Source organism: Pseudopipra pipra, chromosome 21 (assembly GCF_036250125.1).
Source record: "Pseudopipra pipra isolate bDixPip1 chromosome 21, bDixPip1.hap1, whole genome shotgun sequence".
NCBI lineage: Eukaryota > Metazoa > Chordata > Aves > Passeriformes > Pipridae > Pseudopipra > Pseudopipra pipra.
In genome coordinates, this window is record NC_087569.1 from 6,637,010 (window position 1) to 6,664,555 (window position 27,546).

The 27,546-nt window shown below is 62.8% G+C and overlaps 2 protein-coding genes and 1 long non-coding RNA gene across 8 annotated transcripts; 2 read left to right on the forward strand and 1 right to left on the reverse strand.

Annotated features, from left to right (window-relative positions):
* Positions 1-61: 61 nt before the first annotated feature.
* On the forward strand, positions 62-19,792 carry DPH1 (diphthamide biosynthesis 1). 4 transcript variants are annotated; one of them, XM_064677376.1, is made up of 12 exons: positions 426-1,627; positions 2,388-2,540; positions 4,870-4,933; positions 12,569-12,690; positions 14,336-14,490; positions 15,144-15,265; positions 16,469-16,537; positions 17,385-17,541; positions 18,418-18,518; positions 18,819-18,897; positions 19,187-19,318; positions 19,686-19,792. In XM_064677376.1, exons 1-12 carry the CDS (start codon positions 832-834, stop codon positions 19,758-19,760), a joined length of 2,025 nt encoding a protein of 674 aa, XP_064533446.1. In that variant the 5' UTR covers positions 426-831; the 3' UTR covers positions 19,761-19,792. The 4 variants fall into 4 exon arrangements, 3 of the variants coding, with proteins under 3 accessions (XP_064533448.1, XP_064533447.1, XP_064533446.1); XR_010435534.1 differs by lacking the exons at positions 12,569-12,690; positions 16,469-16,537; positions 17,385-17,541; ... (2 more) ...; positions 19,187-19,318; positions 19,686-19,792 and having other exon boundaries at positions 101-1,627; positions 15,144-15,260; XM_064677377.1 differs by lacking the exons at positions 15,144-15,265; positions 16,469-16,537; positions 17,385-17,541; ... (2 more) ...; positions 19,187-19,318; positions 19,686-19,792 and having other exon boundaries at positions 101-1,627; positions 14,102-14,405.
* Positions 19,793-20,187: 395 nt separating this feature from the next.
* Positions 20,188-20,927, forward strand: OVCA2 (OVCA2 serine hydrolase domain containing). The gene has a single exon (XM_064677427.1). It carries the CDS (start codon positions 20,188-20,190, stop codon positions 20,893-20,895), a length of 708 nt encoding a protein of 235 aa, XP_064533497.1. The 3' UTR covers positions 20,896-20,927.
* A 440-nt stretch (positions 20,928-21,367) lies between these two features.
* On the reverse strand, positions 21,368-27,422 carry LOC135425292 (uncharacterized). 3 transcript variants are annotated; one of them, XR_010435546.1, is made up of 3 exons: positions 27,252-27,422; positions 26,314-26,364; positions 21,368-24,495 (listed from the first exon to the last, which is right to left on the reverse strand). It is a non-coding gene; the product is annotated as an uncharacterized LOC135425292 (long non-coding RNA). The 3 variants fall into 3 exon arrangements; XR_010435545.1 differs by having other exon boundaries at positions 21,368-24,507; positions 27,280-27,411; XR_010435544.1 differs by having other exon boundaries at positions 21,368-24,507; positions 27,252-27,396.
* Between the last annotated feature and the right edge of the window lie 124 nt (positions 27,423-27,546).

Below are 27,546 nucleotides of genomic sequence, written 5' to 3' on the forward strand. Positions count from 1 at the left end.
CGGGCTGGGCTGGGCTGGGCGAGCCCCCCCCCGGGGCCCCCCCTTCCACCGCCGCCGCCGCCTCTCCCGCCTCCCGTGGACAGTTCGTGAAAGTGCCGCTGCTCCCGTTCCCCGCGCCGCCGCCCTCCCTCCGCCCCACCGCTGTGTATGGCCCAGCGCCGCCCTCCTGGGGATCTGCGATCCCGCCGGGGACCGGTTGTCACCCCCGCCCTATCGTTATCCCTTCTGCCGTTGTCGTCGACACGGAGTCCCGCTATCGTACCGGGGCTCTGCCGCGCCGCCCCGCGCCTGCCGTGGTCACGGCTGTCCCCGCTGTCCCGCTTGCCCAGCACCCTCCCTGCCGCTCCCCGGGGACCCGCCGTCCCCTATGGCCCTTATCGTCCCCTCTGCCCCGCGTGTCCCGGTGTCCTGCCGAGGTCTCGCCGCCCGATCCGGGTCTTTGCTGTCCCCGCTGTCCCCTCCGCCCCGCCACGGTCCCTGCCGCCCCTCCGGACTTCCTGCCGCTCCCTACCATGCCCTCCGCTCCTTATCGTCCTCTCTGCCCCACTGGATCCCTGCTGTCCCACGGGTGCACGGATACCCCACCGGGAGCTCTGCTGTCCCCTCCGCACCCCGTCCCTGCTGTCCCCTTTGTCTCCCGGTTCCTGCTGTCCCCGCACTCCCCGCCGCGGTCCCGACACCCCACTGGGACCCCGCTGCCACCGGACTGTCCCTCCTGCCTCTCGAGGGTCCCTCGACCCTCCTCCCTTTGGCACCAGCGGGGGTCTCGTTATCCCACTGGGAGCGCAGCTGTCCCCACTGACCCGCCGGGATGCCCGCTTTCCTCGGGGGATGTCCTCTGCCTCCTCGGTCTTCTATCATCCCCCGGAGGTCCCGCTACCCCGGACTATTCCTCCTGAGGGCGAGGGTCCCTCTCGCCTCCTCCCTTCTGCCCCCCCGAGAGTCCCGTTATTCCACCGGGATCACTGCTGCCCCTACTGTCCCACCGAAGGTCCCCGTTATCCCACCGGGAGCACTGCTGTCCCCATTGCCCCCTCGAGGGTCCCGTTATCCCACCGGGAGCGCTGCTGCCCCTACTGCCCCACCGAGGGTCCCGTTATCCCTCTGGGAGCGCTGCTGCCCTTACTGCACCCCCGCGGAGATCCCCGCTACCCTCGGGTCCCTCCTACCCCACCCCTCGCAAGGACCTGGCTTCTGCCCCACGACACGGGTAGCGGGGGGACACACGGACCCGTCAGCATGACAGCGTTCCCGGTGTCCTGTGTTAACGTTAGGACCGGCAGCCCCCGGGCTGTCACCACCGGGAGAGACGCGACAAAGCCGCCTCCCCGACGTGAAGTGGGGGACAACCCCGCCATCACAACCTTTGCCACACCGCACCGCACGCCCAGCCTCCTGCCGGGACCACGCCGGGACCTTCATCCGCCACCGCCCCGGTCCCCGCCGCGCAGCCTGTCCCCGTCCCGTCGGGGCCCGGCGGGTGCGCTCTCCCGCGCTCGATGTCTCGGCCGGCGGCTGCTCTGGGCTCGCGCGGGGCTCGCTTGGTGCTGCCTGGCCGCCCCCACGTGCGGCACTGCAATGGCGGCCCCCGTGAGGGCCGGGAGCGCGGCCCCGGTGCCCGCCAGAGGTGCGCTGGGACCGGGGCAACACGGGGCTCCCGGGGCCGCTACCGGGTGCTCTGTTCGTTGCCTCAACGCTGGAGGCCGGGCCGACGGCGGGGGAGGCCCGGGACGGTGGCCTCCGCCACCGTCCCGGGCGTCCCCCGCCGCCGTCCCGGCCCAGCTGGCCCTCTGTCGGTTGTCCCGTGGGCCGTGCGGGGAAGGGTTTTTGGTGGCTCATGAGTGCCGGTGTTGGGCTGGAAATAGTGAATAATCCCCCTGCTGTCACTCCCCCGCCGCTCTCTGGCATCGCCGAGATGTGGGGGGGCGGGTGCTGGGAGGGGGGCGGCTTCAGGATGAGGCTCCCCGGGGATGGATCACCCGCCGCTGGTGGCTTTTTTTTCCCGGGGGGATAGCAGGATCCCCTTGCTGGGGAAGGAGGGGTGCGTTAGGGTGTCACCGGGGTGCTGGCGTGCACTCAGAGGGTTTCATATGGTTACGGTGTTGCTTTCTGGGCTAAAACCCCCTCTTTTTCTCCCAAAGAGTAGCAGCAATCTGCTCGCAGCGTGAAGGGCAGGACCCCGCCGCCTTCCCCTGTTTGTTCCACAGGGTCTGAGTACAAAGCCCCTTCTCCTGCTTGTCCCGAGGTGTTTGAGCACAGAGACTCCTCCTGCTCGTCCCAGGGATTGGCATGAGGGCAGCGAGGATGCTGGTGGCCCGTGAGCTGTGGGGTGCTCTGCTCTCCTGGCCCCTCCTTTAGCTCCCCCCCCCCCCCCGTTTGTCCCACAGCCCGAGCCCCCGTGCGACACGTGGCACAGCAGATCCCCGAGGAGATCCTTGGAAACTCGGAGCTGCAGGAGGCAGCAAAGGCCCTGCCCCCAAACTACAACTTCGAGATCCCCAAGACCATCTGGCGGATCCGACAGGCTCGGGCCAGGAAGGGTGAGCACTGACCCCTGGGGATGAGAGGTTTTGGGGATGGTTGGTGCCACTGGGACCCCCCCGGGGTGGATGAGGGCGGGGCAGAGGATGTTCCGAGCTGTCTGGAGTGCCCTGGCATGTTTAGGCTCTGTCTTGGCGAGCTCCCCTCCCCTCGAGGGGGGTTAATAGATCTGTATCTCTGGATTAAAATCACATTGGACAGGACAGGTTGAGCTGTTCGGACCTGTCAGCCTGGAGATGTGTCTGGGATGCTGGCCAGGTCCCTGCTGTGCTCCTCTCTCCTCTCGCCTCTCTCCCAGTGCTTTCCTGACATGCTGCTGGGGCTGGGAAGGGGGAGCCCTGCAAGGCTGGACACTCATGGAACTGGTGGGAAGCTCTGGTCTGAACCTTCCTTGGGGTCCTCAGGGGGTTGTGTAGTCCCAGAGAGGTGGGGAGTGGCACTGATGGCCTCAGGGGTGATGCCAAGGCTTTCCCTCATGGCCTGTGCATCCCACTAAAGCAGTGTGTGACCAGCTACAGGCATCAGACAGGGAGCCTCTCCCTCTACCCCAGATGTCACCAGCATCCCCACCCTCCCTTCAAATGCTCGTGGGGTTGTGTAGCTCCAGGGGCTCCGGGCATAGCCAGGTTGAAATGCTGTATCCACCTGGGAATGTCTCTGCCTGCTGGCACTGAGCTGGCAGGGCTGGCAGGCATCACGGGGGATGTTCTGGGAGCTGAGCTGGTCCCGGCTGTGATGCCGGAGGGGGGGCTGCCCGGCCCATCCCAGCTGTGGTGCGGGAGGCAGGGCTGGATTTGTCCCACCAGGACACAGCGAGGCAACCCAGGCATGCCGCTCTGGCTTTCCTCTGCTGTGTTTTGCTGCTTGGCACCTCCTAATTAAATGTAAATATGCGGCTGGGATTTAGGCTTCCGAGCTGGGAGCGGAGCCCATCAGCCAGCCAGCCGTGCTGGGATTTAAAAATCCGCCTGTGCAGAGCCCAGCCAGGGGCTCGTTGCTGGGGGAACGCAGCCTCCCACTGGGCTGAGCCAGCCCTGCCTGTGCCCTGCCTGCAGCGGGGTTTGAGGGGGGCTGGGGTGGCACCCCCTGTCCCCATCGTGCTGTGCTGGTGCAGAGTGACCCAGTCACCTCCTGCCAACCCCTCGTGGGGGAAGGCAAAGCTATTTGTAGGTCTGAGGTGGAGGGCAGTCCCAAATGAGCCAAAATGTTCCCAAATGGGCCAAAATGGTCCCTGATGGGCTGGGGGATTCTGGGACCCTGAGCTCTTGGCCCTGCCAGGTCAGGCAGGGGCTGGCAGAGCACGTGCAGCTTTTCTTGGGCCCCGTTGGTTGGAACAGGGTGGGATTAGCCCAGTTTGAGCCAGGTCTTTACACAGCTCCACACTGGCCAGCAGGCTGGGCCTGGCAGCATGGGGATTTTGTTGGAGGGGCATCTGGAGAGAATGTTTGGATAGATATCACTGAAGCTGGGATATCTGAGTGGGATGGGAGGTGAAACAACAATGGGATTAATGGGGCCTCCTCCATTCGTCTCCCCCAGCATGGTCCCTCCTCCTCCCCAACACCCCGTGGAGGGCTCCTGACTGGACCCCAGGCACAGGGAGGCCCAGCTGGTCTTTGGAAGGGATTGTTCTGAGCTGCGAGAAGGGAGCAAACCAGGAACATCATTCGTTGTTGGATAAATTCCTGCTAAGCACAATGCTGCATCGTCGCTGGCCACCCTCCTAAAATGGGGAGAGGAGCAGGAAGGGGAGGTGTGGAGAAGGGCAGCAAGGATGATCAAAGGTTTGGAACAGCTTCTGTATAAGGAGAGATTAAATAGATTTAGATCCTTTAGCTGGAAAAAGAGGTGAACGAATGGGGATATGATAGGGATGTAGAATTGTGAATGATGTGGAGAGGCTGAACGGGGGATGATTATTCACTCATTCTTGTACCGGGAGAACCAGGGGCACACGTTTACATTATTAAGAGCAGGTTTAAAATAAACAGAAGAAAGTACCTTTTCCTGTGCAGCACATAATTAAAATCTGGAACTCATTACTGCGGGAAGCGGGAGAGACCAGCAGTGTCAGCGGGTTCAGAGAGGGATGAGGTGTGTACACAGGGGCCGTGAGCAGGGAGAGTGGATATGGCCTAAAGCAGGACAATGTGCACCCCGGCTGTCCAAGCCACCAGAACTTCTGGCCAGTTTCTGACTGTTTTGGGGAGGTTGGTTCTGTGGCTGCTGCTCGAGCTGAGTGTGTTCACCCTGGAGCTGGTGCCCAGGCCCCCACTTCAGGATGACCCTTCCAGCCTCTCTTAACCCCAGGGCTGTTTCTCTTCCCAGTGGCCCTGCAGATGCCGGAAGGGCTCCTCATGTTCGCCTGCACCATCGTGGACATCGTTGAGCGGTAAGACCATGGCTTTTCCATGCTTCCCTGCTGGACTCTGGGGGCTGGCGAGGGGGTGGGAGCTGTTGCTGGGAGTGGGGTGACCGCCGGGCAGGATGAGGCCCAGGGCTATGGACAAGGGAGTGTGGAGGGCCCCAGTGTGGCTGCACTCACGGGGCCGTACCGTGACTGGGCAGTGCTGCTGCCCTGTGGCAGGTCACAGGGACCTGCTGCCGGCCCTGGGGACAGGGACCGGCACGGCATCAGCCCAGCCCAGCCCTCGCCACTCGGCTTCTCCTCTCCTCGCTGCTGTGCTGGGAGCTGCTGACAAGCTCGGCATGTCGGGGCCCCGTGGGGGTGCTGGAGCCGGGGAGCAGCCGTGTCAACAACCGGCTGACGCCAGCCCGGTGCCCGCGCTCGCCACGGCACCACTGCCACAGCCAGGGGAGGGCTGGCAGCGGGGCCACCGCTGCAGCACTGATCTGTCCTCCTCGTCCTGTCTCTGCAGTCATGCTGCCTGGCATGGAGAAGCTCAGGGGCAGCCTTTTTTCGTCTGGGGAGGCTTCTTGAGGCTATGGTGATGGCACAGGAGGGGTCACTGCAAGCGACTCCTGCTGGGCAACACCTTCCCCACGGCTCCTCTCTGGATTTTTCGGTGTTGCTTGGGGCTGAGGTTGAGGCACCGGAGAGGAGCTGGGCTGTGCAGTGACAGTGGATGCAGGCACCTTGCAGAAATTGGCCGTGATCTCTTTATCTCTCCCTTCCTCCCTGCCCACCCCCGGCCCCCTGTTCAGCCCCTCTCTGCTTTAGCACAGTGAATTAGTGCTAATAGCACCGTGTGCCTCGTCTGCCATGGGGGTCGTGGCACTCATTAGCAGCTGCCTTCCCAGGGCCAGCAGGCTCAGCCTCCCTGCCGCCAGGAGCCGAGCAGCCGCTGTCGTGCCGGGTGGGAAGGCGGCCATGCACGCGGGTTTTGCCCCCGCTTTGCCATCGTTTCCCCCGCGGGAACGCGGCAGCCCCAGCTCGGTGGGAAGGTGGGTGTGGGCAGGGGACGGGTGTGGGGGGCAGGGGATGGGTGTGAGTGTGGGCAGCTCCGCGTGGGTTTGTCCCTTTAAGTGGAGCTGCCTCCTCTCCGGCTTTGGCACCGAGCCGCTTTCATGTCTCCGACTTCAAAGGCAGCGGATTAAGGGGCTCTTTTATCTGAATGAAACCTTAAGCCTCACTTCCCGGTGGATGGTGAATTCCAGGGTGCTGAATGCCAGGGTGCCGGTGGATTGTGGGGTGCTGGCATCCCTGCTGGTCCCACCCTCCCTGCCAGGGGTGCTCCACAGGGCTGAGGAGGGGTGCTGGGTGCCAGGGTGAGGGGTGCTGGTGGGAGATGGGTGCTGTGTGGGTGGGGGTGCCCAGCCAAGGGAGGGGATGTGGCAGCACTGATGGAATGGTGGTTGGATGGGGGATGGCCTCAAGGCTGTGTAGGGGGCCTGTATCCTTTCCTCTCTGCCACCATGCAGCACCCAGAGACGCCCCCATTGCCGGTCCCTTGCTGGGAGCACTGGGTGCCATCCATGATTCTGGCTGGGGATGTGGCCATGCTGGGTACCAGCACTGCCAGCTGGAGGATTGTGGCCGTGGGCAGGAGTGAGCCCAGCCCTGTCCCTGCTCTCTTGGGGACACGTTTGGGACCCAGTTCCACTGCCGGAGGTGAGTCGGCAGGTGGCCTCGTTAGTGCCTGCCTCTTCCTGCTATTAATATTCATCGCCAGCATTAATGTGGAATTGCAGCTCGGCCGCCGCTCCTGCTGGCCCTCCTCACCCGGCACTGGGGCCGGACGAGCCTCCGACGTGACGGGAATCGCTGCAGCCATGTGCTCTGCTGGTGGCTGCCGTGGCCAGTCTGGGCACGTGGGCTTGGGGCACCATCAGCCCTGGGCTGGCATGTCCACTTCCCTCTGGTGACAGACAGAATGCGAGGGCTGAGCGTGCTGGGGATACCTGTGCCCCCACTGGGGGCATTGCTCAGTGAGCAGCTCTTCTCTCCAGCCCATCCCTGCAGCCTCCTGCCCCATCCTTGCTAGTGGGAATTGGGGTTTGGGGGTGCCAGCGAGCTCCCCCTCCCTCTTCACGCTCTGCTGATGGCTGCAGAGCCATGCCCGAGGCTGGTGCCCTTGGGGTGACAATGCCCAACCTCTTGTGTTCCGGCTCAGCCAGAGCTGTGTCAGCTGCCGCTCAGACAGAATATTTATCCCTTCTGCCAGAGCTGCCTTTTAATACAATATTTGTGCTGTGGCCTGGTGATGCTGGGGAGAGCCGAGAGCAGGGACATGGCTCACGGTGCTGCAGCATGGATGGCTCAGGGAGGACACAGTCCTCCCTCTGTCCCCATGCAGGAGGATGGCAGTGTCACTGCATCCCTCACTGCAATGTGGGAGCGAGCAGGCCCCTGTGGAGCCCTGGTGGGGCAATGAGAGGAGAGGGCTGCCAGGTGGGGCCTGGCTGGGCTTCCCAGCATTGCACTGACGCTTGCCGAGCCCCGAGGGGCTGCAGGGATGAAGATGTAGCCGAAGTGTCACAGCTGCTGCCACCGGGAAGGCCGGTGAGGTTCTTAGCCTGGAGCCTTTGAAATCCAGAGTGCACTTGGAGCAGTGACCGGTGTGAGGCCCAGTTAATTAGTGTTAATAGGTTTGTCATTGTCAAAGCTGTGCCGGGGCGAGCGGCCAGCTGGGGGGGGGCGGCAGGGCTGGGGTCTGCCGCGCTGCCGGCACCGCATCACGACGCTCTCACGGCACCTTCCAAATTGGCTCCATTTGTCACGGCTGATGTAATTCGGCAGAGGGTAACTCGTGCTGGGGGGCGGCAGCATGGAGAGCCGCGTGGGGGGATCTCGGACCGCGGCTCAGGGAGGGGACAGCCCCCAGCCCACCCGCTGTCGTGCCGGGGAGGCGGCAGCCGTGCCCCCCGCACCTCCGGCTTGTAGCAGGGGGGTTGTGTAGCCGGGAGCGGACGCCTGCTCCCCTCCCTGCTGGGGCTGGAGCAGACGGATCAGCTGGGCTCTCAGCTGGGCTTTTGATTCCGTGTTAATAAAGTCGGCTGTCAGGCTTTGCAGCTGCTAATCCCTCTGTCTGTGTGCCACGATGGTGAGAGTGGTTCCTGCTAATCAGCCATGGCTTCGTGGCAGGGAAGGGTGATGGGAAGACAGGCCAAGGGTGTCCTGGTGCCTGCACAGGCTGCTCTGCCACAGCCTTAAAACCTCCCAAATCCTGATGGCTTTTGAGCATCCGTGTGAGGCAGTGCTGGAGGGGTGCAGACCATCTTGGTGACTGTGCCATGGTGTGCCCAGGAGTGCATGGGGACTTTTCAGAGTGACAGGGGGCCTTGAATCATCTCTGGTTGGGCAGTAAAGAGTTAAACATCTGTGCACATGGCCCAGCAGCTGTGGCAGAACTTGAAATGCCCCACTATGGCCAGGCCAAAAAAGTCCCTGATAGCTGTTGTGCCTGGCAGTCCCTGGTGCCATGGCTGATGTGCCCAGCAGGTTCCAGTGCCAGGCAGGTCTGCCATGTGGCATTGAGTGCTGTGGCAAAGCTGGCAGCATCACTAGGAGGTCCCAAAGTGCCATCCTGGGACACTGAGAGGTCAGGATCCGGCCTCAGCTGCACAGTGCTGCAGCTCTGCTGGCCAGTGCTGCCTTCCCTTCTCCCCTTGTCCTTTAAGCACAACCTGGAGACACTGGCAAAGTGGTGCACGCTGTGCAGGGGAATTTAATCATCATTAACCACACAACAACATCATTAGGAAGAATGAAGTTCGCACTTCATTGGACATGTTTAAAACCTTCTACCCGGGTGGTGACTGCACGAGGGGGACCGGGCAGGGGAAAATATGTAGGATCTATAGGGCTGGCACCTCCCAGGGCTGGGGTGTGCCAGTGCAGGTGTGGTGCCCACCACTACATGCTTCGTGCCACCTCCTTGTATCCTACAGGGCTCTGTGGCCTGGCCATGGTGAAGAGGGAACAGGCACCATCTGGGTGCAGAACACACATGGTGGCTTTGCCACCACCATGCATTGGCCCTTGGTTTGCCTTACTTTGGGTTTTTGCAGTTACAGGGCCAACAAAGCTGGAATACTCTGGGACATGTCCCTTGGGATGGTGGTGTCAGCTCTGGCACCACCAGTGAGGACAGAGAGGGAGGTCCCCTGAGAGGAGGGGACCCAGCCAGAGATGGCTGCTCCTGGGGGGCTGCAGGGACACCCACCTATCCCCCTCCTGACCCACTTGCAGAGGCTCAGCAGGGCCCTGTGATTGCCCAGCTGCAGCGGGGCTCTTCCAGCACCGATTGCAATAAAATTGCAAACTCATTACTTTAATTACGTGCAGCCTTCCTGTGCTAATGAAGTTGGGAGTGTGGTAATGGGGCTTGGTGATGGGCTTCTCTGCTAATTAAGCGCATTGTTCTCGACCAGGGCTGCACTCAGCCCCCACAGCCCAGGGCAGCAGCATCCACAGTTGTCCTGGGACAGGCTGGGCTGGGGTGCAGGGCAGGCAGTGGGTGTGTGTTTTGTGGGGTGCTTGTGGGTCTGAAGCAAGGAGCGGTCTGCTCCGTGTCCCTGTTCCCAGCAGGACAGGCAGGCACTGCGACATCGCAGTGCTGGTGCCATCCTCCGGTAGCCTCGTGGTGCCACGACCAGTCACTCTCAGCCTGGTCCCCTCAATCCCCTCCCCACCGAGGGCTGGTGGGGCCAAGCATGATGGACAAGCAGGGGCTGAGGACTCCTCCCTGCTGGGGAGAGTGGTTCTGCTTCATGGCTCGAGGACCAGCACTGTATCATTCACACACTGCCAGGGGACCTCGCGCTCCTGCCAGCAGCAAACACTCTCATTCATCTGTCAAGGGGCAGGGATAAATCAGGACTGCTCCGGCCAACTGCCTGTGCTTAGGTGACAGAGTCTGGCCACCCCATGCTTGGGGACATGAGGGCCTCATGTGTACCTGTCTCTGGCCCAGCATTTTCAGCCCCCAAACTTGTCCCTGGGTTGCTGTCACCTCCATCCTGTGCTGCCCAGGGGAGAGTGGGGCTGGGTGGGGCTGGGAGTCCCAGTGCCTGGGGTCAGGGCCGGGACCTGGCCCGCCTGGGCACACATCCTGCCAGTGCTGAGCATGGTGCTTTATAAATGGGATTTTGGGAGCCATCTGTTTAAAGAAGGAGATAATGAATTAGGGGAAGATGAGAAAAATGCTAAGGCCAGGCGGTTTTTCAGAATGAGCCCGGGTTTGCGGGACGTAAAAGATGAATAACCTCCCCACGTGTTCAATATTCATGAGCTCCCAGCTGTAGTGAGCGTCTCTGCGCTGGGTGGGGACATCCCCATCACCGCGTTCTCCCTACCAGCGTGCTGCTGGGACCCATCCACGGCTGCGATGACTTCCAGGGACACAAAACACCAGCAAGGACGCTCCCATGGCTGCTCCTTGCCCGCATCCTGGTCCCGTCTGGTTGGTGAGCAGCTCCCCAGCCTGTGTCAGAGGCAGGTGGCTGCTAATTGACATTTCCTTCCTCTGTAGTTTGATGAAAGACTCTGGCGACACCGAACTGATTAAAACATCAAGGGGAGGCCCTCACGCCTGCCTTTGATTTGTCTCGGGAGGTGATTATTGCTCTGCTCCACCATCCAGCCCAGCCAGAGCCGGTGATCCCGATGCGTGCTGTGCCATCCGGGTGCCCCTTCTGTGGCACCACCAGGCTCCTGCCACCCTTCCACCCTTACCGGCTGCAGTGGCAGCACTATTGGGTTCCCTCCTCACCAGCCATCATCCTGCAGCATCTTTGCTCAGCTGTGGCTCCTGTCCTGGCAGCCAGAGCAGGAATGTTCCCCATGTCTGGGGCAGGGCTCAGCCCTGGCTCTCCGTGCCTGTGGGCCAGTGGCCATGTACCTCCTGGCTGCAGCCCTGCACGCTGGGCAGGGGCCACGGGCACTTCTGCCCTCCTTCCTCCACCACTGCTATTTCACTTTCTTTCTCTTCACCCCCAGGGACTTTCTCTGGGGTTTGGGCCAATTTGCATACATTTTAATCTATAAAAAATTAAGCGGCGCTGGCTGCCGCTCTGAGTCAGACCTCCCCGTCCTGAATCTTAAGGAGCTGAATAATTTTCCACTTTTGCTGAGATGTGTGGAGTCTGATTCATGTTCATCTCATCACCTCTCATTAGAGGAGGGGGCTGAGGGCTTGAGAGGGTGGGAAGAGCCTTCTCGAACCTTCACTGGCAGCCCCCAGCCCCACGGCATGGCCATGCAGGCAGTGGAGGAGCCATCCGCCCATGTGGGCCACACTGGCAGCGAGGGATCGTGGGATTTGGGAGCTGGCAGGATTGGTCCGTCTTCTGACGCTCCCCAGCTGCATCCCCAACCCTTGGAAAACTGCATGGAATGGGAGATACCCAGGCTGGATACAGGAGGTGAGGATGGCTTTGCCCCCTCTCCAGGGATGTTCCAGCAGAGCTACTCCCCTGTCCCCGTCCCCGGGTGGTGACAGATAGGCCGGAGCTGTTAATATTCAGCACGCTCCGCCATTTCTCCACCTTCTGCCATCTGCCCAGTTCTGCCCACCATTTCTATTCTTGCCGCCGACGTAACGCTCCCTGCCTGGCGCTTGGGGGGAGTGCGGGACCCTGGCCCCCAGCCAGTGCTGGGTGCTGCTGGGGGGTGACACTGTGCCAGGGCCCCCTCCTCCCCCGGCCCCCTTCGCCCCAGCCCCGTGCCAGCAGCAGGGGGGACCCCGCTGGCACCGAGCTACGGCTGCTGGTGTGGCCTGGAGTAAATAAGGAATTAGCATCTGGTTTAAGCAGCCCCTCCAGGCACGGGGCTTTGTCATCGCTATACCTGCTCTCCTCCATAAGCTACCACGGCAGCTCCCTGGGATGGCAGCCAAGCTAATAATCCCCCAAAATGGTGCAATAAAATACCCACAAAGGAAGTGCCTTTGAATCATGCCAGAGCCCTGGCTTTGCTGCTCGGTGCTGGTGTGTGCCCCTCTATCCGCTGGCTGGCAGGTGCCAGGTGGACTTGCAATGGAATGCTGGGATCCCAGAGCCTGGATAGGGGACACCACCAGTGTTTGCTTGGTGCTTTTCCTTGCCAAGTGCCACTTCAGCACCAGCTGTTCCTGGAGCACACCCAGCTTGGCCAAACTGGCACCCATGGGTGACACAGCCAGGCGCAGATTAGGGTGCATTGGCTCACGTGGTGCCCAGGCACGGGGTGATGCAGGCTCAGCCAGCTTGGCTGGAGATGCCACCGTGGCTGTTCTGCCCATCCTGGTGGCTCCAGTCCCCAGGGCTGGCTGGTGACAGTGGCAGCACCACATTGTGCCGGGTCTCCCTCTGCTGCTCTCCCTGCTGGAGCATTAGGAAGCTGGCAGCGTATTGTTTGATGAGTGGATAATCCGCTGAATTGCAAACAGCTTTACCCAATTGAAGAGGCGGATTACCGCTCTCCAGCTTAATCATGTTGACATCTCGGAGAGTAGCCAGTGCTTGTCCTCTTTGGCGCGTGGCTCAGTGGCAGCGCGGGATCCCCCAGTGCCACGGAGCTGGGGGGCAGGACCTGGGCTGTGGTGACACAGCCAGCCACGACCCTCACTGCTGTGCCTTCCCGCAGGTTCACGGACGCAGAGGCCGTGGTGATGGGTGATGTGACCTACGGCGCATGCTGCGTGGACGACTACACGGCCCGGGCCTTGGGCGCTGACTTCTTGGTGCACTATGGACACAGCTGCCTAAGTAGGTGACACTCAGCCCCGTGGCACTGCCAGGGTGGTCGTGCATGGCACTGCAGAGGCTGTGCTGTGCCACTGTGCCATGGTGAGCGGCTGCCCGCCCTGCTCAGCACCAGCTCAGAGACTTAGTGCCAAGGGCTTATCCCTTCCCAGAGGGATTTCTGTTCTCCAGCCTCATCTGCTGGCTTTGCATTGGGCCAGGCTGGCTGAGTGGCTGCCTGTGGGCAGGATTTTGGGCACAGCAGGGTGTGCTCGTCCTGCTCGGCTGCTGCAGCCCTGTGCCCAAGAGCAGAGCAGCAAGGCCATGGCTTGGCAGGACCCCACTGGCTCAGGAGCTGCCAATGGGGATGAGGCTGCTCTTGCCCCCCCATCACCTCCGTGGGCTTTGGGGGAAGTCAGGAATGATGGCAGAGGGGAGTGAGGGCCTGGGGGTCCCGCTGGCTTCAGGGCTGGGGAAGGGAGCTTTGCTGGTACAGTGCAGGCTGGGCGGGGAAGGGAGGAGGAGGCTGTGTGCTCCCCAGGCGGACAGTACTCTGGATCCAGTTGCCATGGAAACTGCGCTGCTGTCCCAGATGCTGCTAACTTTGAAGTCCACCCAGGATGGAATCAGCCCAAAAATAACAATAAGACGCTCTGGGTTTTAAGGTGGATCTGCAGAATTGCCATAGCGAGCGGCAGGAGCGTGCATCCCTGCTGCTGCCATGCTCCCGGCAGCTGGCAGCCCTCCTGGACATTTATGGGGTTGTATAAATGGGTTTGAAGAATTGCATCAGGCTCCGTGTGAAATACTGACTCCCCAGTTGAGAACTCTGTCCTAAAAGTCGCGTCGGTGAGAGAGTTCGTGGCGATAAATATCTGTGCTTGGTGCTTTGTTATGGAAGGAGGGTTGTGTGCACCACTGGAACAGGGAATATAAAACTCCTGGTTTGTATCCTGCTGCTCATGAATGAACAATAGGAAGAGGAGGAAGGGACTGTATCTATTGGGCCGCTCTGGGAAATGGGAGTCACGTCTTCTGGAACTGCTCCCTACAGGGACAGGCAGGCACTGCCAGGCTGACTGTCACCAGCCCAGCTGCCATCTGCTTGCTTTCACTGGGCTGGGTGGGTCACAGGGCACCCACAGGGTGCTGGGGGGGTACTGGACTCCTTCTGGGCTGTTCCCAGTGCTCCTGTCACCGGCGTGGCTGATGGTAGGGCACACAGACACTTTCCTGCTCCCTCCCGGCCCCACGTGCCCCGCAGGAGGGAGTAATTTGCACTTAATTGTGATCAGGTGAAGAGCACCAAAATGGGAAGTGAATGCGGAGCTGCGGATCGATGTGGACTCTGTGTACTTTAATTATTCACTTAATCGTAGTGACAAAGGCTTCTTAGCACCGAGGGTAATTAGATTTGTGTTCATTGATTCCCCAGGCTGCCATTATCCAGAAAGAAACAAACGGGTGCTCTCCATGGATCCCATCTACACCCCCTGCCCAGGGTGCCAGCACAGGCAGAGCGGTGGCACAGCCCACCCTGCCCACACCAGGGCAGTTGGGGCGCAGGGAGCCCCACCAACACGCTTTATCCCCCAGGCAGCAACAGCCTAGGGCTCACTGGAGCCCTGGGTGTAGCCCAAACTCACACCCTCTCTCCTCCTGTCACCAGTTCCCATCAACTCCACTCAGGGGCTGAAGATGCTCTATGTGTTTGTGGACATAAAGATCGATGCATCTCATTTCCTTGAGACCATTCGCTTCAACTTCGTGGCAGGTGCCTCCCTGGCCCTCGTCAGCACCATCCAGTTTGTCTCCACGCTGCAGGTGAGATGGAGATCCCTGGCAGTGCATGGCACAGGATGGGGCCTTTGTCTGCCCCTGCCTTGGCCCCTGGCTTAGTCCTTCCCTGTCCCAGCTCCGGGGTGGGAGTGGCTGCCCTGGGGTGCTGGTGGTGCCGGTTCCCCTCTGACGAGTCGCTGCAATAATATGCTGCTACTGTAATGTTGATCAAGTACTTTATAATAACTCTGATCAATGTTTCATGGCGGCACCCCTCCCCAGCTCCCCCAGGAGCTGCTCTGTAAATGTCAGGGCAGGCAGTGGAGCACTTGGCATTTTGATGCAGTGCCGGCAGCGGCCGGGGAAGCTCCGGCGGGTCTGTCTGTCTGCCCCTGAACGGCCGGCTGGGCAGGACGGGAGGAGATGAATGAGCCTCTTGAGCCATGTCTATCTAAACACGGGGCTATCCAAGCGTTAAGCCTTTTCCCTTGTCTTTTAATTGATACGTTTGTTGAGCCTCGCTGAGCGTCCCGGTTGTGCGGGGCTGTTACTAGTGCCACCCCCACCAGGCTGGCTCCCCTCCTCTGTTCTGTGCTGGGATGCAACAGCTGGGACTGCCAGGGCCAGGGTGTTTCCAAGGGTCTTTTGCCATCCTCTGTGCCGTGGGTCTGTCCCTGCTAACCTCACCTCTCCTGCAGGCAGCGTCACAGGAGCTGCGCTCCCAGTACAAGGTGTGTGTGCCCCAGTGTAAGCCACTGTCCCCAGGAGAGATCCTGGGCTGCACATCGCCCCGGCTCGCCAAGGACACAGATGCCATTGTGTAAGTACCTGGAGTCTTCCAGGACCCTCCTACCTGGCCCAGGCTGCCCAACCTTCTTGTACCCCCTGCCCAGCTTTGGGCAGGGGGGTGGGAGGGGACATCCACAGGCTGGGACGGGCCCCCTCCAGCTCCTCACGCTGCTTTAAGTGGCGTGTGCTTGTAGCACAGAGGAAATAATTGAGTCGTATATCAGAATAGATAATAGATGGAAGGGCGGGTGGATAATTGGAAAAGACAAATGGCCGGGGCCCAACATCACAGCAACATTAATTTTATTTAAGGACAGCAAATTAGAGGGAGCACTTCGCTTCCTATCACCTAATTATTTTAGGTAATGGAAATGCTTAATGTACTGTGAATACAGTGTGCTGCAGAATAAATAAATACAAGGACCCCACCCTTGGAGGGAGCCGGGGAGCCCAGGTGTGGGTTTGGGCCCTGAAGAGCTCCTTCTCACCCACACTGCTGGGAGCCTTTCTGAGTGCCTTTCTGAGCACGGCTGTGCAGGGAAACAAGCTTGTGATTGCTGGACAATCACAGTGGGAGCTCTGGCTTCACCTTGAGCCACACCAGCTCTCCTTTCCATCTCTCCAAGGGCATCAGGAGCAGGAAGGGGTAGCCAGGCTGGCATTGCGTTGGCGAGAGCGTGTCCTTCCCACTGCCAGAGGAGCAGCGGTGCGGTACCAGCCGGCCGCCTTACCTGCGTCCTCCCTGCGTTATTATTTTCTTCTGTGCACCGTCTCTGGGGCTAACTTTTGCAGACAAATTAGCTTTGATCTCCCAAAATGTCATTCTCCAATTAAGGGCAAAATCTAGTCAAGTTTTACGTCTGAATTCATTTTCCAAGCCCTCACTCCATTAGGGCAGCTGAATGAAAGGCTTTGAAATGTAATTGCTGACTTGAAATCCGATTAGAAATGGAAGCAGCAACATCTAGAACCAGCCATTGAGATGGAGCAGCTCCCAGCCACCCGGTGCCTGGGTGAGCATCCCTCTTTGCTCTGAGCATGGCTGCTCTCCTGCCCCACCGTGCTGGGGGCTGCACAGGGACAGGGAGCCCTGGCTGTGCCTGCTGTCCCTGGGCCCCACCACGGGAGCTTGGATTCCTGGCATCTCCACACACCTGTGGCTTGGGAAACCGCAGACACATGGATGGGTGCCTCTGTTTGCCATGTGCTGTAGCTCCCCCTCCCCTCTCCGCAGGTATTTGGGCGACGGGCGCTTCCACCTGGAGTCCATCATGATTGCCAACCCGGGGATACCTGCATACAGGTATGGGCACCCACTCCAGTCCCCCAGGGGTGTGAATGGGTGGGGAGCATCCCAACTCCCCCAGCACACCAGGGACCAGCTGTCCCCACCCTGCATGCCAGGAGCACCCCCTACCCCATGGCTGGGCAGGCAGCTGCCTGCAGCAGGCACAGGCAGGTGAGAGGCCGCGGGGTGGGTGAGGAGGTGCTGCGGGGTGGGTGAGGAGGTGCAGCGGGGAGATGAACACGAGCCATTTACTCTGCCTGAATATAAACATTTTGACAAGTACCTGTGAAAGCTCGTGGAGGTGCAGCCATTAAGGCCCGGCTGCTGCAGGCAGAGGCCATAAAGCGCGATGATGAGGCGGCTGAAAGCAGATGAAATATCAGGAGTGAAAGGCTGGGCCCATTTGGCGGAATCTGAATTTCCTAGTAGGTCGTTTGTTACAAACGGGAGGCGCACGTCAGGTTTATGGCGCTGGTGAAGCTGCCGAAACCCGAGTGGGATTTGATTAAAATTCTCCTCGTCAAACAAAGCAACAAATCAAAGATTTCTTCATAATTGATGAGCTGGGTTGAGGGGGGAGCTGAGCACGAAGCCGAGCGCAGAGCCCAGGCTGTGCTGGGTGTTGGGGTGCTGTGGTGGGACACTTGTCCCTGTCCTTGTCCCCTAATGAGCTGGTCCTACATCAGCCAGGAGGACAGATGCTTGTCCCTGTCCTTGTCCCCTAATGAGCTGGTCCTACATCAGCCAGGAGGACAGATGCTGTAGGAGGCAATTAGCGCTAATGAGAGACGGGCATCATTTGGGGCCAGTGTGGAGGGGGGGCAGGCGATGGGGCGCGTGTGAGCCTGGCTATGCTTTGCAGGTATGACCCCTACAGCAAGGTGTTCTCCCAGGAGCACTACAGCCACGAGCGCATGCACCGCGCTCGGCAGGACGCCATCCGCGCTGCCACCACTGCCCGCTGCTGGGGGCTCATCCTGGGCACACTGGGGCGTCAGGGCTCCCCCAAAATCCTGCAGGTACCAGCCCCCTCCTCCCCATGGCCCCTGCTGGGCCACCGGGTGCTGCTGCTGGGTGGGGGTAAGGACTGGTGAGCAATGGCATCACTGGCCACTGGCCCCCAAGCTAAGCGAGCAGGGCAATTAGCAGCAGATGAGGGAGGCCGGACAAGGGCTCATTAAACCTGCCCCTTGCTGGGGAGAGCTGGCCAGTCTTGGAGACCATCCCCTCCTGCTTAGACAGTTGGCAATTAATTCCCTGGGTTTGTTTTAATTGGATGAACTTCTGATTAGGTTCACCATCCCTGCTCAGCTGCTGTGCTGGTGCTTTCTGCACCCCAGCTGGGTAAGGGGAACAGGACAACAGTATCCTGCTCCATGGGCGTGGGGTGCCCTGCTCACACCTAGAAATTTTGGGGTAGCTGCAGGTGAGATTTGGGGTAGTGAAGGGACCAGTGGGCAGAGCAGGGCATCAAGGTCCTGCAGCTGCTGTTCTGTGGGGGCAGGACATGGGCGTGGCCAGGGCTGGCTGGGCAGGGGACACTGAGTGGCAGCTCCAATGGACAAGGACATCCCTGACCCCTCTCCTCCTCCTGCAGGCTCTGGCCACAGCCAGCCCACGGCAGGCGGGTGTCCCAGGGCAGGCAGCCGCTAACGAGAACAGATTGTTGTCATTGAGCAGTAATTACTTCATTAGGCTGAGGCACGTGCTGGGGAGAGCTGGAACCACGGCCGCAGTCCCTGACACTGCGCCTGGCCTGCGACTGCCAAGGGGACACGGCCGTGGGGCAGAGCTGGGACCCACAAAGGGTCTGATGGACAGGAAGGGACAGTGGGCAGGGCTTGGAGGGCTTAATGGGGGTCCCTAATCCCCCCGGGTGCCTTTTCCCCCTGCAGCACCTGGAGTCACGTCTCCGTGCCCTGGGCCGGCCCTACGTGCGGGTGCTGCTGTCTGAGATCTTCCCCAGCAAGTTGCAGCTCTTCCCAGATGTGGATGCGTGAGTGCTGCTGACCCCTCCTCCAGCCCCCTACATGGGGTCCCCAGGGTGCCCCATCCCTGTCCAAGCCTCTGAGTCCTGCGTGAAGCCATCCCTGCCACATCTGTCCTGCTGTCACCTGGGTTAGCACTGTGCACCCCTGCACAAGCTGTGCCCATGGGGCAGGGAGGGGGCATGGCTGTCCTTACCAGGGTGGCTCTGGCACAGCACAGACCTTCTGGGGTGCCGCTGACAGGCTTCACTGTGGCTTGTTCTTCCCAAAATGCTCATCCCCATTGTTGTCACCTGTGTCCCTTCCAGGTGGGTGCAGGTAGCCTGTCCCCGGCTCTCCATTGACTGGGGAGAAGCCTTCAGCAAGCCCCTGCTGACACCCTACGAGGTGAGCACCCTGCTCTTGTTTTTTGGGGGGGGGGGGGTAGTCCTGGCTTGGGGCAGGCTTGGGGATGTCCCTGCAGCCAGGCAGCATCCCCTCCTGTCTCCATATGTGCTCCTTGCACAGTCCAGGCAGGCTGCTGGGATATCCAGTCTCTTGTGAAAACAGTGGATTCCCTGTGCCTCGAGCTTTGCTCCAGCAATGCCCTGCTCGGTACACCAAGCCACTGTGCTGAGACCTCTCCCAGCACTGCCAGCCTCCCCATCACAGTCACGGCTCCCTGTCCCCTCCACAGGCTGCGGTGGCTCTCCAGGACATCGAATGGCAGCAGCCTTATCCCATGGACTTCTACGCCAGCCAGTCCCTGGGGCCGTGGACGGCGAACCACGGCGGCACACAGCCCCCGCGCCGCGGGCGGCCAGCACAGGTGGGCGGCGGGGGGGTCACCGGGGCAGCGGGTCCCTTCTCTCTCGGTGTCGGGGACGGGCGGGGGGAGCAGCGCCCGGTGCAGTTTGGTGGCCGGTGCCGCGTGCCAAAAGCGCCACCGCGTGGCTTCGTTCCCGGCGAACAGGAACGGGGCCGTTGCCAGCCTGGCTTGTGGAGGCTACCAGAGCCCCCCTCCCAGTATTTGCCGGGCTGAGCGCCCGCCTGGCCCCACGGCTCCCAGGGGTGGGGGTCAGGTCCCCCCAAAGTGCCCCGCGGGGTGCTGTGGGCTGAGCACGGGCTGGCTCATCGCAGGTCAGGCAGGGAATGGGACATCCCTTTACCTTCCCTTAACCCCCTTTTCATTACAGGGGAAGCCACCCGCGCCCCCTGCCCCGCCGGAGGGTGGGGGGAATCCAAGCACCGGGGACCCCGCAGCCTCGTGAGGGCAGCCTGCACCCGGTCCTGCAGCCGCCGCGCTCCGGGACCCGGCGTGGGCAGGGCCGGGGGGGCGCAGGGGGTTCCTCCCGCCAGGTAAGCACCACCGGGGCACTCCCCCGGTACCTGCGCTGGAATGGATGCGGACGCACCCCGTAACTCGACGACACCGCTGCCCGCACGGACCGCCCCGGTTGCCCGCGGGGAGTGACCCCCTGCAAGGCCAGGCCGTGCTGCAGCCCCGGTGGCACCGGGGGTCCCGTCCCGTCCCGGCACATCGGGACCGCCCCGTCTTCCCCCACCCCTGCGGCCTCCCGCCGCCAGGGGGCGCGCTGCCGCCTCCGCGGCGCCGCTCCGCCCTCTCCCCTCCCCCGGCCAATCAGCGCGCGGCGTTTCGGCGGGAAGGCGGAAGCGGCGCTCGCAGTGGCGGCGGCCATGGCGGCGGAGGCGCGGCCGCTGCGGCTGTTGGCGCTGCACGGGTACCGGCAGAGCGCCCGCCGCCTCCGCCAGCGCACCGGCGCGCTCCGCAAGGCACTGCGCGGCCGCGCAGAGCTGCTTCCCATCGACGCTCCGCACCCCGTGTCCTCCGCCGCCGCCCAGGACGACCCCGACGGGGACGACCCGCCCCGCGGCTGGTGGTTCTCGGGGCCCGGCACGTTCGAGGCGGGCGAGGCGGCGGCGGCGCCGGAGGGGCTGGAGGAGTCTCTGTCGGCCGTGGCGGCGGCGCTGGCGGAGCAGGGACCGTTCGACGGGCTGCTGGGGTTCAGCCAGGGCGCGGCGCTGGCCGCCATGGTGTGCGCGCTGCGGGCCCGCGGCGACCCGCGCTTCCCCGTGGCCTTCGCCGTGCTGGTGGCCGGGTTCGCCAGCCGCGCCCCGGCGCACGGGCACTTCTACCGCGACCCCATCGCCCTGCCCACGCTGCACGTCGTGGGGGACACGGACGCCGTGATCGCGGCCCCGCTCAGCATGGAGCTGGCCCGATGCTTCGTGGAACCGGTGGTGCTCACCCACCCCGGCGGACACTTCATCCCCGTGGCTGCAGCGCAGAAGAAAGCCTACCTGGAATTCTTGGAAGGCTTCCGACCCGGGCAGGGGCAGGCCAAGCCCTCAGGCACTGGGGAGGTTTCAGAACGGTCTGTGTAATGAAGGGGGCTCTGGTGAGCCATGTGTGGACACCCACGACTGTTTCAGTGCCCCCAGAGTCATCAGCACTCCCTACACCACTGTGCTCTGCGGTGTTCACCCAGGGCCCAGCTAAATGACATTGTATGAGATGTAGTGTGACTCCGGGGGGATTGAGGGCAGGAGGGTGACACTGCTCTGTGTGTGAAGTGCTTTCAGAGACTCGAATAGCTGCTCAAAATCAGAGTCCCTCAGCTCAGCCACATGAAGTGTCTGTAGGTCACAGAGCTCCTGCAGCTGTTACCCCCAAAGATTCCTGGGTTTTAATATCTATTAAACCAAGCCTCCAGCTGGTCTGGGTCTGGAAAACCTTCTCACCCCTGGCTGGTGTTTGTTTCGAGAGTGAAGTGTCTGCTGGTTCAGTACATGTGTTGAATCTTCCCTGTACGAAGTGCCTCCATGAATGAGAAAAATTTGTCACTCTGTTTCTGGCTTTGATAATATTTTCCAGAAGCATATGGGAACCTTTATTGCTGTTACAGGTGAAGGTGCCCTGCTTGGCTGCCGCCCAGTACAGTGCTGGGGCAGGCCGGGCACCAGGGTCAAGCCAGGGCCGTGCTTCAAGGTCTTCTCTAACCACAGCTTTCCTTAGGGGTTTTTGGTTGGCAAAAGAGAGAAATCAGGTGTAAATTCTTCATTTTCCCCCTGCCTGAGCGGCAGGGCAGTGCAATGTCATCCGTGCAAGGGCCAGAGGACAACAGGAACAGGCAGAGGGGCAAGGGCTGAAGCCCTTCCCATGTTCCCTCAGCTGGGAACAGGCCTGGGAGCTGCCACAGGTTAAACCAACGCAGCAGAAATGAGTAGTTCTCAGCCCTGGGAGGTTTTTACCTTCTGTTTTGTTGCTGGTTACTCAGCAGCACAATGGTGGTGGTGTCAGGAGGATGAGGCAGTTTCTCTGCAGCCCAGCCCCAGGCTGATGTCCTGGGGGAGTTTGGGCAGTGGTGGCCGGCTTGGCCACTTCAGCTGGGCTGTATCACAGCTCGTTTTAAGGTGTGGGATGTCTGCACTCCTTGGTGACCACATCGGAGAGGCTGTTTTGGGGGGAGGGCTGCAGCAGCAGCAGCTCCGGCCGAACACAGCGACCAGCTGGGACAAAGCACTGGCGCTTTTGTCTCTCTGCTCTGCCTCCTCAGCCCTGGGCAGCTGTGGAGGGACGGCAGCAGCCGCGCTCGCCAAGCCCACCGGTAGCTCTTTAATTACCGCCGAGCTCCGGCCCCGCGGCGATCGCCCGGCGCGGCGGAGGCACCGCAGCCATGGCCGCCCGCCCGCACTGCGGCCCCGCACCGCCGACCCCCGGCAGCTCCCGGGCACAGGGAGGCACTTGGCAGCTCGCTGGCGGCGGGATGGGGAAGGAGCCCAGGGTGCGGTGAGTGAGCAGCGCGGTGCCGGCTCTGCGGGCGGCTCCCTCGGGTGGGCTGGGGAGGGAGGGGTGACCCGAGCTGGGGTGCTGCAGTACCTGCCTCTCTCTTCCCAGGGTCTGCTTAAAGATGGCTTCTGCCGGTTGGCTCCTGTGCCGGGTTAAAATAAACTAATAAAAAGAGAGAAACGCGACCCTTGTCCGCGAGAGGTGCCTGTGTGAGCAGCGGAGGGAGGTCCTGCTGGGCCCTGGTGTGATGGGAGGAGGGAAGCGGCTCCCGCGGCTGTCACTGCGTGTCCCTGCCGGACGGAGGGGTTTGCCCTGGGAATCCTTCCCTCTCCCTCCTTTTCTGCTGGCGAGATGCCCTCGGGCTGGCCTCTGCCTCTCTTGCAGATCCAAGTCTGTCCTTGGGATGCAGCCACAGCGCTCAGCTGCCTGGAGACAAGACTGACTGATGCCCACCCATCCCTCATTCACTTTGCTGTTGGGGGGTTTCCTCTTCTCCCACCCACCCAGGGGAGTCGGTTTTTTCCCCAGAACAGTCTGGAGCAGTTGCTGTTGCTGCATGAGGGGGTAATGGAGCGAGCCCAGGCTCTGGGTGGCAGCCATGCCACTGGCTTGGGACAAGGGGGCCCTGGGGATAGCCACTGGTGTTACCCAGCAGCACCGGGAGCCTGGATGTTTTGGCAGGGGGAGTGTCATCCCTCTTCTCCCTAGGTGGGCCCTTTCCATACCCCAGCACAGCCATCAGAGTCACCTGGGTGACCCCAGGGATGGGCCCTGCCTATGGCCCTGCTTGTGAGGAGCCTGCCGTGGCTACGGGGGCTGAGGCTGGGCAGGGAAGGGCTTTGCTCTCCCCTCCCAGGTGAGCAGAGCCCCCAGCCCTCTCCCAGCATCCCAGGGAGGGTGGGAGAAGACCAGCACAAGCAGAGCCTCTGCCAGCTCTGCTGCCTCCCCACAAACTCCCACCACCTCTTCCCTGGCTCTCCGCACCCCTTCCCCCTGTGTCACCGTCAGCTCGGGGTCTCCTCCGCTGCCCACCCTGCCATCACCCATATGGGGCACACCAGGCACAGGCAGGGGCTCCTGTGGGCAGCGTTGGAGAAAGAGACGTCCCACCAAGCCTGGCACCGGGTGCAGGGTTTGAGCCTTACTCATCTCACGCTCTTCCTCCCATCTCCACCAGCAGGGCCTGGCGCTGGCGTGGGGAGGGGGCGCTTTGGGAGGGTGATGTGTTTTGCAGACTGTCATATCACGCAGTTTCCCCCAAAGCTGCCTGGCTCCTGCCTGCAAGGAGGCAGCAGCACGGGCAGGGGAGAGCCAGGGACCAGCCCCAGGCCCTGCTGCCGGAGCAGGACCAAGCCGCTGGGAACAGCCCCCCCTTCCCTGCTTCACCCGCAGAAGCTTCCAGTTGTGGCTGAGTCACTCCTGCTGTAGCTCCTTCTCTCCTTGTTTTGGATGGAAGTTTTCCATGGAAACCCACGCTGGGCCGGGCCGCGGGCTGGGATAAACACGGCTGAATCACAAAAGGCCGTTTCGCCAAGAGCTGTCAGATGGCAACAGCAGTGTGTGCGACCGGTGGGCAGCTGCCCGGCCTTTGGGGGGGCAGCAGCACCTCTCCCTGCACCCCCCACCAGCCACACTGGCTCAGCCCCCCCTCCCCACCCCGGACCACTCCAAATTCCCACGGTGCCAGCATGCTTCTTGGCAAAGCCAGGAGTGGGTCACAGGCTTCAGCCAGAAGTTTTCTGGGACCACGTGCTGTCCTGGGGATGCACAGGGAAATCCCATCTGGAACAGTACCTTGGGACCCTCGCCACTGCCCAGTCCTCAGCTGTGGGGTTCTGTAGGGTCACGGCTGCTGGAGGTCCCTGAAAGACCCTTCCCACGCTCCTGGCTGTGCGCAGGAACACGCGCCGAAGCCACTGGGAGCATTGCTGAGGCAAGGCAGTGTTTGTGCCCTGCCTGTGCCCTGCTGAGCACCATTCCACCGTGGAAGTGGCGAGTAACAACTCAGCCATGGCAGGGGCTGTGATCTTCCTCAGCACCATACTCCTTCCCAGCACCGCTGTGATCTCGGAGGAGCACGAGAGCTGGACGGCCTCTGTCCCTCGGCGCTCACAGCTGGCCCCAGGCCCGGTGGCTTGGAAGCACCGTTGGAAGACAAGTCCCGGTGTCAGGAATCCAGGATATTTTTAAGGACTCTGGAAGAAAAACTAATTCCAGGGTGTCAGCGGGAGAGACTTGGCCTTCAAAACAACAACAGCAAAGCCAGAGCCTTCCCAGGCTGGAGTGTGGGGTCTGAGGGGCCACAGTGCTGCCTGTGGGATGTGTCCCCTCCCCCAGGGATACCCTGGAAGACACACAGGTACCACCTCACTGTGATGGAGGACAAACAAGGAAATGTTTCCCAGGGGATGCAGGGTGGTTTCCCAGGGGATGCAGGGTGGTTTCCCAGGGGATGCAGGGTGATTTCCCAGGGGATGGAGGGTGTCACCTTTGCAGCGTGGATGTGCCAAATGCAGCTGCAGCTTTACCTGAGCGCTGATGGGACTGCCCAAAAATCCCCTTCCTGGAGGTGTGAGGTGCATGGCCCGTCACCAGCAGCAGTGATGGGAAAAGCAGGAGTCAAAGGGGATAGGCAGGAGATGGGGCAGTGCACAGTGGGTACCTGGTACTTGAGATACTCCCCTGCCCATGGCTCCCCTGCTGCACCGTGGCTCTCCTGGCCCCAGGGACCTGGTGGCTCGTGCCCATCTGGGTGAGGGCAGAGGTGCATGACCCTATGGGTGGGTAAGGGTCCTAATGGTGCTTCTCTGGAGAGAAGGAGTGTGGGCAGAGGACCCTGTGTGGCCCCTATGCGGTTTAGGTGGGACACCCACGGGAGCTCCATGCTGAAGCTGCACCCCAGGACCAGAGGTTCTGGTTTGGGGGCTCTCCCTGTCCTCTTGGCGCTGCCATTGTTACCCTCCCCGTGCCTGACCCCCCCTCCCCGGTGTCCCCACGGGATTAGGCATCCGACTTCTCTTCCGGGGTCTCTGTGGTCACTACGCCCCTTCCAGCCCCCTCTGTCCCCATCTCCGAGGCTGTAGGTCCGCGGTGCCCCCCGAGAGGGGCCCTGCCCGGCCGGCACCGGTCGCCGCCGGCTGCTGAGGGCCCGGTGCCCGGTGTCGGGGCAGGCCGGGCCGCTCTGACTTCGCCGCTCAGGAATCTCCTGGCCGCGACGGGCGGGTTGTGCAACCTGCGACCGCCCCCGGCCTCCCCCGCCCCGGCCCCGCGGGCCGCGCTCAGTCCGCGCCGCGCCGGCCCCGCTGCGCTCCGCGAACGTCCCGTGCTCCTCCCGCACACCGGCGGCGGGACAGGGGGGCACGGGAGGGTGGGACGGGACCGCGGCTGCCGAGCGCACAGATGCGGCGGGATGAGCCCGGCGGGGGCGGCCCCGCCGGGAGGGCAGGTGAGGGGTTGCGGGGCAGGGGGCAGGATGGGGGGATCAGAGGGGGGGTCCCCACCGTTCCCACTGCCCGAGGAGGAGCCGTTCGGCGCCCGCCCCCCCGAACAGTAAGAGTTGATGTGCGGCGAGCTGCATCCTGCATGTGAGCTCCTACTGCCCCGGGAGGCGGGCCGCCCCCGACGGGACCCCCGCCGCCCCGCCTCCGCCGCCTCGGGGACCCCCGGGGGTGGGGCCGGGGGGGGAGCCGGTGCTGCCCGCGCTGCGAGTCCGCCTGTCCCGGCGACCATGGCTGTAGACTGTTACCCCCCCAGCGGCACAGTAACAATCTAAAGCCACGGTCGCCCGGGCGGCGTCGGAGGGGGGGGTACCGAGAGGGGTTGGGGGGCAGCCGGTGCCTTGGCGACGGCGAGGAGGCGGCTCCGCCACCGCACCGGCGGCGCGGGGCGGGGGGACCTGGTGCTTGGGGGGTGGAATGTCGCTAGCATCGGCAGCATCGGTAGCATCCACCCACGCCCCTCCCCGCCCCCTGCCCTCCCACACGTGTCCACCCCGCCGGGGAGTCCCCCCCTACCTGGGCTGCAGCGGGAAGGCGGGGGGGCGTCCGCCGTGGGGGGGTCGGTGTCTGCGGGGGGGAAGAGAGAGCGCGGTCAGGCGGGCACCGGGACAGCCCCCCATCCTCGCCCCTTCCCGCCTTCCACCCCCCACCGTCGGGGCGCACTCCCCGACGGCTCAGCACCACGGACAGCGCCCGTCCCCCCAGCGCTGCGGCGGGGCCGGTGCCGGTGCCGGCGGTGGGTCATGCTTCAGTAGCCATGACTGTAGACTGTTACTGTCCTGTCCCTACGCAGCAGTAAGCAGTCTAGAGCCAAGGTGCCGACGCGCTGACTCGGGCTCTCCTCGACGGGATCTCCGCGCTCTTTCGACGCACCAGGGTGAAGGCGATCGACCCCCCCGGGCTGCGGAGCTGGCAGCACTCGAGCGGGGGGGACCGGGGTGCGAGGGAACCCGAGGGAGGTGGTGGTACAGGGCGCTGGGCACGGCGGGACGGCGGGACAGGGCTGGGGGGGTCCCATCAGCGATGGATGCGGAAAGGGGGGACAGCAGGGACCGGTGTCACCGCAGAGCGGGACACACATACACCACACAGGGATGCGCTTCCCTACCTCTCCCCGCCTCCCCCCCCCCAGCCCCCGCAAGGCGCAGGCTGTCGGTCCCCGCCGTGCACCCCCCCGGGGCGGCCCCGCACTCAGCGCCCGCCCCCGCGCACCGCCCCCGCCGGCGCCGCGCCCGGCCCCGCCGCCCCCGCCGCCCCCCGCCCCCGGCCCGCACGTGGGGCTGCGCCAGGCGGCACCGCGCGGCCCCCGCCCGCCGCAGAACTGCCCCCCCGCACCGGTGTCCCGGTGCCCCCCTGCTCCGCCCCCCCCCCCGGGGGCGGGCAGGTGCAGCGCCCGGTGCCGCGGGGCTCCGCTGCCCCCTCCCGGCCCCGCACCGGGCTCCGTCCCCGCTTACCTGGGGGCCAGCCCAGCCGGTGCCTTACCTCCTGCGGGCCCCCGCGGCTGCCGGGCCGGGCAGGGGCCCCGCGGCTCCCGGCGGGGCCGGCGCCGGTGTCGGTGCTGCGCTGTCCGCAGCGCGCGGGGCTTTTATAGGATCGGGCTCGTAGTAACGGGGATCTCGGCTCATTCATAGAAAAGCATCAACCTACACAATGACGTGAGCGCTACGTCAGCGAGGAAATTTAGGGAACGGGAAGACGCTACTATTTATATCGGCGCGGGGGGAGGACAGCGGCCCGGAGCCGGGCAGG